This window comes from Bufo gargarizans, chromosome 9 (assembly GCF_014858855.1).
Source record: "Bufo gargarizans isolate SCDJY-AF-19 chromosome 9, ASM1485885v1, whole genome shotgun sequence".
Classification (NCBI taxonomy): Eukaryota; Metazoa; Chordata; class Amphibia; order Anura; family Bufonidae; genus Bufo; species Bufo gargarizans.
The window spans coordinates 1,415,415-1,425,748 of record NC_058088.1 but is presented as its reverse complement, the minus strand read 5'-3'; the positions used below and the strand labels follow the sequence as shown (position 1 = coordinate 1,425,748).

At 47.2% G+C, this 10,334-nt stretch overlaps 1 protein-coding gene across 1 annotated transcript in view; it reads right to left on the bottom strand.

Annotated features, from left to right (window-relative positions):
• Nucleotides 1-574: 574 nt before the first annotated feature.
• Nucleotides 575-10,334, bottom strand: part of LOC122946054 (cytochrome P450 2G1-like) — a 38,620-nt gene continuing 28,860 nt past the window's right edge. Inside the window, exons 6-9 of the mRNA XM_044305357.1 lie at nucleotides 8,192-8,333; nucleotides 7,235-7,422; nucleotides 7,018-7,159; nucleotides 575-887 (exon numbers count right to left, since the gene is read on the bottom strand). Coding sequence (XP_044161292.1) covers nucleotides 694-887; nucleotides 7,018-7,159; nucleotides 7,235-7,422; nucleotides 8,192-8,333 — 666 coding nt within the window. The 3' untranslated portion in view covers nucleotides 575-693. The remainder of the gene's footprint in view (nucleotides 888-7,017; nucleotides 7,160-7,234; nucleotides 7,423-8,191; nucleotides 8,334-10,334) is intronic.

Genomic DNA, 10,334 nt, shown 5'->3' with positions numbered 1-10,334 from the left:
CAGGAAGGAAGCGTTCCTTCCCAACAATTGGCTGCTCGTTAAGTGGAGGTGAAGCATGGCATTTCCGTACAGCGATCACCTCCCCAGCATGATGAGTGATGGCTGCTGCTACAAAATAATTGTTCCTGAGCGGCAAAGTTCTGTTTAGACATCATAATCTACTGTCCAGGAATGATGATTGAGGAGTCTGCACCTCAGATCTTTTCACCGGATGAATGAGCGTTTTGCTTGTTCGGGTGATATGCGGCACGTTTATAAGGACAGATTATCAGAAACAATCATTACAGATAATTGTCCAGAACATCTGTTCAAATTCGACTTTATTCCTGTTTTAAAAATTGAGTGGAAAAGTTTGGTTAGACTTTTGAGCTGTTTTACACCACATTTATCGATTGCGACTTTTTAAAAAGGTGCAAATATTGTTGGTATCTTACTCCAGTAGGGGGTTGGTGTAGAAAGTGGAGAATCATCTCAAGAGAGAAGTGTTAGACTGCCACAAATGACAGTACTGTAAACTCTTGCAAAACTGATTTTAAATATTCTTTAAAAATCTTGTCATGATAAATCTCTAGATTATTAGACATGGACATAAAAATACAATAACATACATTTCTAATCCTAAAATAAAAAAGTGAGGTATCGAAAAATTCTGTGCATTGTCGTGAAAAAAATAAAACCTAAATTTTAGGAACTTTACTCGGTTTCTATTATAGGGGAAAATCTCATTTGGAAGGTTGGAGCCATTTTTCCAAAGCCGCTATATTCAGGGGAGAGGTCTATGTCTTCTGGAGGTATATCAGAGCGTATATCAAACTTCTGAAGGATGGATGTCAGGTATAGGAATAGCTCCACACGTGCCAAGCCTTCACCGGGACAGGCTCTCTTTCCTAGAGGGAGGCAAGAAGAACAATGTAAGGATAGTTAAACTTCGACCAGAGGTGTAGCTATAGTAGGATCAGAGATATTGGTCATACACAGACGTTGGCACCTGAGGGCGTGCATAATTGTAAATATAGGTGTAGGTCCAGAAACTAGGACACCACTGATTCTGTGGCTAGGGTAACATCTCTTCAGGAATATACTGGGCGATAGACCAACTCCTTATGCCTTGCTTTGAGTGTAAAAAAAAAAGTGTTTCAAAACTTGGTTTCGCGACTTTTTAAACACCATTGTGAATAAACCTACGGTAATCATAAAAGGTGTTTTCAAGCCAACCTCGCCAGTCTCCGAAGAAGGGGGCATTGTGAGGGCAATGCATGGACAGGGCCATCAGTCCCAGCACATAATTATTTATGCTAAAAACTGGCATAAATGATGACTTACCTCTATATCAGCTGCAAGCTGAAGTAGATTTCTGGCTGATGCATGACCGGAGGAGGCATTTAATTTATGACAAGGCGTGCAGCTTGTCATAAAGTAATGCCTTTTTTGGTGGAGCAGGGACCATAAAGACCAATGTAGCACATGCTGGTCTAGATAAATCAGGGCCACAGTCTTTCAACAGACCATGTGTAAAGAGTTCCATACACATTAAACAAAACTCACTGAACCCATCAGTTTTATCTACTGGGACCACTCCGTTCTTCACCAAAAATGAATTAAATGAAATGTGTAAAGGGGTTGTCTGTAGAGATGAGTGGATTTTTTTAAAATTCGATTCGTCAGTTCGCAGAATTTTTGTGAAAAAATTGGGTTAGGTCCGAATTTATTTGCGGCGAATCGAGTTAAAAAACTGCTATTTCCTGGCTGCAGAGAGCCTTTCTAGTGGTGTAGAACACTGTGCCTTGCAGTTACACGCATAGGGAGTCTGTGGTAGTGAAATAATACTGTAAATCCGTATGACATGCAGATGACAGGCGTCGCTCTTAGAATCACTGCACACTTCACTTATTTGGGCAGTCACAGGGCCAAAACTGACCAAATTACCCAACTATGAACTCAGCCTTACAGATCGATGTTAGCGCCAATAAGAAGCGCACTCCTTTTATACCGTCGTCAGCTGATACCACATAGATGTCTACAGAACCTGTTCTATTAAACGCTTATACAAGCAGAGCCCCCCTAACAGAGTGGAAAGGATGTCAGCAGTAAGTTTGTGTTGACATCACTGATTATTTTTGGGGGTTATTGTTCTGATCCGTCAGAACAATAACCCCCAAAAAACAGATTCTGTCTGTTGAGCATCCGCCTTCACTCGTTCAGCATTTGGTCAGTAATCCATCAGTATTGCTAATGCAGGGAGTGGAGCCAAAACCGAGATGACACGTGAATGGAATATTTTCATTTCTTCTGTGTTTTGTACCCACTCCTGCTTTTGGCTACCAAATCCCAAGCCAATTCTGATGGGACCATAGAGGCCTTAAAGCTGCTACACAGACAGGATCCATTGGGAGTCTCAATTTTCCTTCTTTCTAAAAGATCAGAAAAAGGGTCAAATAAATGACGATGTCAGCCAGGCCGAAAGGCAAAATAGTGGCCCAGTCATGAAGTGGGGAGGGTGGGAACAGAATGAGAAGTCCACAGAGTGGCCCTATGACATAGTGGTGAGGTGGAAGCAGCATGAGGAGAACACAGAGTGGCCCACTGACAGAGTCTGGAGGTGGCGGCAATATCAGGAGGACACAGAGTGGCACAATGACAGAGTGTGGAGATGGCGGCAGCAGCAGCATCAGGAGGAGGCCACAGAGTGGCAAGGTGACATATTGTGGAGGTGGCAGCAGCATCAGGAGGCCACAGTCGCAGAATGACAGTGCGGAGGTAGCAGCAGCAGCATCAGGAGGCCACAGAGTGGTACAATGACAGTGTGTGGAGGTGGCGGCATCAGAAGCATCAGGAGGAGGCCCCAGAGTGGCAAGGTGACATAGTGTGGAGGTGGCAGCAGCATGGGGTGGCCACAGAGTGGCAAGGTGACATAGTATGGAGGTGGCTGGCAATACCAGTATCCGCTGAAGATGATGGGTGAAAGAAGGAGCACTTGGCATCAGATGTGTGGCATCAGGCGGGTGGCAGCATCAGAATAGTAGCTGAGGCAGGTAGCCAGAAGAAACCGGTCTCTTTTGTGTGACACCATGGATGATCTAGTCTGATGAATCAGGCATTGGTGGGTGGAAATCCTGTCTGATTTATCTTGAAAAAGGTCATTCTCTCCACATTTTGGGTGGACAGGCAAGTTCTTCTTGGGGTAACTATGGCCCCCACCGCACTAAACATCCGCTCTGATGCCACACTACTGGCCGGGCAGGACAGCTTTTCCAGGACAAACTCTGCTAGTTGCGGTGACAAATCCAGTTTGGACTACTGGGCAGTCCAGTGGATCTTCAATGTGGGGCGGTAGGGTGCTTTCCAAGTATGCCACCACCTGCTGGTTCAGGTCCTGCTCCAGGTCTAGCTGCTGCTGCTGGTGAGTAGCTTCTTCACTAGGCAGGTGAAGAAAGCTGCTCATCAGCGACTCTAGACTCAAATTGCTGCTGATGGAGCTGGAACTGCTCCTACCCTCCCACCCTGCCACAGCAGCCATGGCAGAAGAACGTGAGCGCAGAGGGCGCCCCCGATCAAACCTGCGAGAGGATGGATGATGGCGCAGATAGGCAGCGGCCAACTGACTACATAGGATGTCTCTATAGTAGTTCAGTTTGTCCTCCCTCTCAGCGGGTGTAAAGAAGGCCCCCATTTTGGACTGGTAGCGAGGGTTCAACAAGGTGAAGAGCCAAAAGTCATCCCTCTTCCGAATGCTGACAATTCGGCTGTCACTACTCAAGCAAGTGAGCATGCATCCAGCTATTTGTGCAAATCATTCGGAGGGACTCCCTGCCTCCATCTCCACTGCATACTGCCACGGTGTGTCTGGGTCCTCTGCCTCATCTTCCTCATCGCCCTGTAGCTCCTCTGGCTGCTGCTGCTCCTCCTATCCTGTTACCTGTGTAGAAAAACCATCCATTTCGCAACACATTGCTTGTGCTCCAATGTCCTCCTCCTCCTCCTCCAGTTCAATCCCCAGAGGGCTCATGTGGCCGTGAGATCTAGGCACCATGTCTCCAGTGCCCTGACCAGCCAGATTTACCAGCATCTGTTCCAGGACGCAGAAGCAGTGGAATGACGTTGTTAATTCCGTAGTCCTGGTGACTGAGAAATAACGTGGCCTCCTCAAAGGGCCTGAACAAACGGCAGGTGTCACGCATGAGCTGCCACTGGCTGATGTTGAAGTTACACAGGGGGATAACTCCTGTCAGCTTGGATCATCAAGAAATCGTTCATGGCGTTTCTCTGTTCGTATAGTCGGTCCAACATATGGAGGGTGGAATTCCAATGGGTGGAAACATCGCGTATCAGCCTATGTTGGGGGACCCCGTTCTGCAACTCAAGGAGGGTGTGCTTTGCAGTGTACGAGTGGATTAAGTGCATGCAAAGTTTCCTGGCCATTTTTAGTATGTCTTGCAGATGGGTGGAAGTCTTCAGGAACCTCTTGACAACCAGATTGAACATGTGTGCCATGCAGGGCGCATGGCTCAGCCCTCCTTGATGCAGCACCAACACCATTTTCTTCCCATTGTCGGTCACCATGGTTTCGATTTTCAGTAGTTGAGGAGAAAGCCAGGATTCGATTTCTTGATGAAGGACACAGAGCAGTTCCTCCTCTGTGTGACTCCATTTCTCCCAGGCAAACGAGCTGCAGAACAGCGTGACACCGCCGTGCCCTGCACAAGTGGTATGCTGGAGAGGCACTGTGATTTCTCCCTGCAGTGGAGGCTGAGGACACGGTGGAGGATGAGGAGGCAGAGGCGGACATTGTTGCGGGACCAACCGCGTGACAACGTGGAGGCGGAAGCGGCCTCACCTGTCCAAGTTGCTGGTGTGACTGTGCCGGAACCACATTCACCCAGTGGGCCGTAAAGGACATGTATTGTCCCTGACTGTAGTTACAGCTCCACATGTCGGTGCTGCCGTGCACTTTGGCAGACACCGACAGGCTCAAGAACTGGCCCACCTTCTGTTCTACATATTTGTGCAGGGCTGGTACTGCCTTTTTGGAAAATGTAGGGTAGTCGTCTCTTTTCAGGGGGTCACACTCACAGATATCTCACTAGACAACGGATTTTCATGTCCAAACTGTGCATTTATTGTGGCACACAGCATAAAGAAAAACATGCAAATAAACTCCTGCCCGTCTAGGCGCTACCTAAACAAAATACGTCCCTACCTCACTCATAGAGCACAGTACACACATGGACATCATATGCGGCTTTCCTCAGCCAACCTCAATACAGCAGCCTCCAGGCTGTGGCAATTCCAGTACCTTTTGGGGAATAGTGGTCTCTCAGCCCTCCTGGCTTGGACCACACAGAGCCTTGAGGCCTCTGTCTACAGGTAACACATCCCCCCTTGCTGACACCCTGGGAGGTGCTTTGTGCCAGCCTGATTACCTCCAGCTGGTCTCACCTGTGGTAGAATAGGGGTGTGGACCGAACTATCCACCCCTTCCTTGCCTCTACCCTGCGTGAGACCTGTCACTGTCTCACACAAAGAAATGACGGCTTGGGACTCTCCACCTCGGCTTGGCACAAGCCATCAGTTCTCTGAAAGGTGCAGAGTCCACCACTTGGAAAGGGAGGGACTGCAGCACCAGCAACTTGGCCAGGAGCACATTCAGCTTCTGCACCGTTGGATGAGTCCACGCATACTGTTGTCTCTTGGCAATCACTTCACTGATCGATTGCTGACGGAATGACTGATGAGGAGGATCAGGAACATCAGGACCAGCAGATGATGGAAAGGACAGACAGCTCCCTTTTGTTGAGGTGGAGGAGCCTTGACTGTCTTAAACCGGGTGCGTGCCTCTGGGTGATGCAGCGGTTGCTGCGGCAGGCTGGACCACCACATCGGAGCTGCGGTTCTCCCAAGCCACTTTATGGTGACTCTGCATATGTTGATGCAGGGCCGTGGTGCCAACATTGGCACCCTGGCCACGCTTCACCTTCTGCACACATTATCTACATATGGTCATGTTCACCTCCTCCGGCTGCTTAACAAAAAACTGCCACACCGCCGAGTAGGTGATTTTACCCCCAACACTACGCACTGACTGACTGCTACCTCCGCTACCTCTGTGAACCCATGCACCACTACTTTCCGGGCAGGTAGGCTCCTGCAAAGCTGATGGTCTATCCCTGGCACATTTGGCTACCTACCACCCACTGCTGCCACCCTGCTGACTCCTGGCCATGCTAGCGACTTGCTGGTTCCTCACAAGCAAGCTGCCAGCCTGCCACCCTCTTATCCTGATGATGAAGCCCCTTCGTCACCCGGCTCCCAAGTGCGATCAGCTACATCATCATCGAGTACTGTCTGCACATCACTGATGTCCTCCTCAACGGTCTTTGGGTTAGGAGCCTGACCGCTCGCAACACCAGCTCCCATGCCATTCTCCTCATCACTACTTGCCCGCCTAGCGGAGGAAGCAGCAGATGTCTCCTCCACATGTTGGCTGGACAGTATCTGCTGACTGTCCTCTAGTAGATCTTCTTCGCTGAATAGTGGTGCTGAGCCCACAGCATATAATACTTCTCTGGCGGAGGAAACAGAAAAGGACAGAGGCAGGTTGAGGACAGGTGAGGGCACAGGGCCTGCTCTTGGGCTATGCCAACCAAGGGTTGTGTCTGACGAACTCACTGACTCTTGGCTGAGTGATAAATTCTTATGGTGGGACAACAGCTAGTAGAATTCAGGGCTACTCCAATTCACTTCAATGACAGCAGTGCTTCACTAACCAGCTCTGTCCACTACACAATGGACAGAGCTGATTGGTTCAGGTGCCGCAGCTACCCCGAAACAGCTGATAAGCAGGGAGTATAGGGTGTCAGACCCCACAGATTTGATATTGTGGGTCTATCCTGAGGGTAAGCAATCAGTGTCAAAATCCTGGACAACCCCATTTAATGGCTTTAACAATAGTTGTAGACGTGGAAAATGGTTTCATAAATTTGGTGCTACTCCACTTGTTAAATACGTAAGGGCACCAACCTGCAGAGAAAGCCATGAAACCTTCATGTTTCTTAAACAACCCATTCTGGTCGAGAAAATGTTCAGGATCAAACACATAGGGCTCTTTGAACACAGTTGGGTCATATAATACGGAATGTAAAACAGGAACGATGACTGTACCCTGTAGACCAAAAAATGTCAAAGTCACTCATGTATATTAAGCAGCATGACCTATCAAATAAGTTCCCTTTAATACCTTAGGTAGCATGTAACCCCTGAAAATAGTGTCCTCTGTCACAGCATGGGGGGCACCAAGAGGTAAGAAGTCAATGAATCTCATAATTTCATGGGTGACAGCTTCAGTGTAAGGCATTTTGGCTCGATCCTCCATACAAGGTCTTCGTGTTCTGCCAATCACATTCTCTAACTCAGCTTTGACCTTTTCTGAGGACAAGCGGAAGGATAATTATGCAATCTTCTGTGCATTCTATCAATGACTGCTTACAATATGCATAGTGTAGGTGCTGGTCGGAGCTGCCACGTTGACTATGTTATTTGTACTAAGAAAATGACTCCAGGAATAAGGTTGTTGGTCTGAAGGTATGTTTTTGATTTTTTATGTTTTTTTTTATAAACCTGACACTAAATGCTCCCCTAGCATAAATCTATATGATTGCCAATTAAGTTGCTAGGAGTGTCCACTATGCAATCCCTGAACATAAATTTGAGAAGCTTTATACTGTACCAGGTATCATGCTAAAGAAGACATTTGAAGTGAAGTATTGTAGGAGCAGTCCTGCCAGTCAGCTCCTCTAAGTCAATCAGTATTGCCAGGTTCGGCAACCTACGAGTGTGCAGGATCTACAGGCCCAGCTGCAACATCTGTGGGCAAATGTTCAGCAGCATACCATATGGAACCTGTATACCTCCATGCCCAACCGTATCCCATCTTGTATGCAGGCTAGAGGCCGTACCTCATTTTGTATCCAGGCTAGAGAGGGCCCAAAAGGTCCTCCTTTCTATTGTACAGTTTTCTCCCATAATCTTCCCCTTACCCTCTAATATTGTAATCACTTACAGGTATCAGCATTACATTCACACGAAGAAACTTTTATCCCAACAACTCCTTCTTAGTGTGTTATATTTTTTGGAAATAATTGTATATTTACACTTTGTGCCGGTCTTCATGATTGCTTTTTGTCAGAATCCTTACTTTTGATATGTGGATACTTCATTAGGATTAGCAGACTATATCCAAGAGTACTGCTAGTGGTTTCCTGCCCCGCAAAAAATATATCTAGCGTTGAGGAAAGTAAATTTGGCAAGTTGAATTCTGAATGCGGGTTCTTTCTTTCCTGAAAGAAAAAAAGAGAAATAAGGTATATACAGTTATATTATATACGTTAATGAATATTATTAGAGATGAGTGAAGTTGACGAAGTGGAATTCGATCCGAATTTCAGGATAAAATTTGATTCGCACCGAATCTGAATTTCCTCACGTTTCGTGGTAACGGATCGCATTTTTTCCTAAAATGCCTGCTGAACATGTGAGGGCATGGAGAAAGGAGCTCTGGTTAGGCAGGATCACACATAATGCCATGCATGCAGCCCTGTGATGTCATAGCCATATAAATAGCTTCAGCCATCTTAGATTCTGCCATTTACCAGTGTACTTAGTGCAGGGAGAGGCGTCAGCAGGCGCTAGGGACAGTGTTAGAAAATACTTCTTTGTGCTAAAAAAACAATTTACAAGTGCAGGGCAAGATTATTCAAGGTGTAGGGAAAGGATAGGGAGGTATTATTCCACAGTATTTTTGTTGAACAGGGTTACAGCCTGGGTAATAGGAACAATCCTATTACACCTTGCTGCACTGACTGGGGATCCAAATTACCATTATACTGCTCTGTAATTCCAGCAAACCTTTGTTATTAGGGTGCAAGTCCTGTTTGAAACAACCATTAACAGGGTTTATTACTAGGAAATATGTCTTATTTGCCCTTGTGCGGTGCAGTTATATGTTCTAAAGCATTTTTGGGCTTGTATTAGTGGGAAAAAAGGGATTGTTAGACGTTGTGTAGTGAAGTGCTAAAATTACGACCATTTTTGTCATGTATAAGTGGCAAAAGTAAAATATATTTGCCGATCAGCTGTGCAGTTATATATTCTAAAGCCTTTTGTGGCGTGTATTAGCGGAAAAAGAAAAAATATATTTACCGGTGAGCGGTGCAGTTATATGTTCTAAAGCCCTTTTTGGCATGTATTAGTGGTTAAAAAAAAGGGCTTATTAGCCGTTGTGAGAAAATGACAGAATTTTTTGGGGTGTTTTCATTTCCTTTTTATTTATTTATTTGATCTAACAGTATGTCAGACAGAGAAGTGCCAGGCCCTGCACAGGGGAGTGGTAGAGGCCTAAATGTTTCTGGCGCAGGCACAGGTCACAGCAGAGTAATGGGGCATGACAGCAGGGGTCACTTTCAGAGGCCTGAGCTCCCAGTGTCAGCTAGCAGTCGTGTCTTGACCAGCAACCCAGCGGTTCTTGAATGGTTGACTCGGTCATCCACTTCGTCCCAAGTGACATCAGACACCCCCAGCCAAGAGTCGTGGGTTCGTCAGACACAACCCTTAGTTGGCGTGGCTCGAGAGCAGGCCCTGTGCCCTCACCTGTCCTCAACCTGCCTCTGTCCTTTTCTGTTCCCTCAGCCAGAGAAGTATTATATGCTGTGTGCTCAGCCCCACTATTCAGTGCGGACGAGCTACTAGAGTTGCTGTCAGCAGATACTGGCCAGCCAACATGTGGAGGAGACATCCACCACTTCCTCCGCTAGGCGGGCAAGTAGTGATGAGGAGAGTGGCGTGGGAGCAGGTGTTGCGTGTGATGATGCTCCTGACCCAGAGAAGGTTGAGGAGGACATCAGTGACGTGCAGACAGTACTCAATGATGATGTAGCTGATCGCACTTGGGAGCCAGGTGACGAAGGGGCTTCATCAACGGGAGAAGAGGGTGGCAGCTTGCCCGTGAGGCAGCGGCGGAGCCAGCAAATCGCTAGCATGGCCGGGAGTCAGCAGGGTGGCAGAAGTGGGAGGTCAGTAGCCAAATGTGCCAGGGGTAGACCACTCGCTTCACAGGAGCTTATCTGCCTGGAAAGTAGTAGTGCACAGGTTCACGGAGGCAGCGGCAGTAGCAGTCAGTCAGTGCGTAGTGTTGGGTCAGTATTTTGGGGGTTATTGTTCTGACAGATCCGTTTTTTGGGGGTTATTGTTCTGACTAGGGATGCACCTTGGAATGTTTTTTTTTACAGTGTAAATCAATTTCTGAAATTATTATGCGAATTATTGGCTCATCAGAGCTCCGT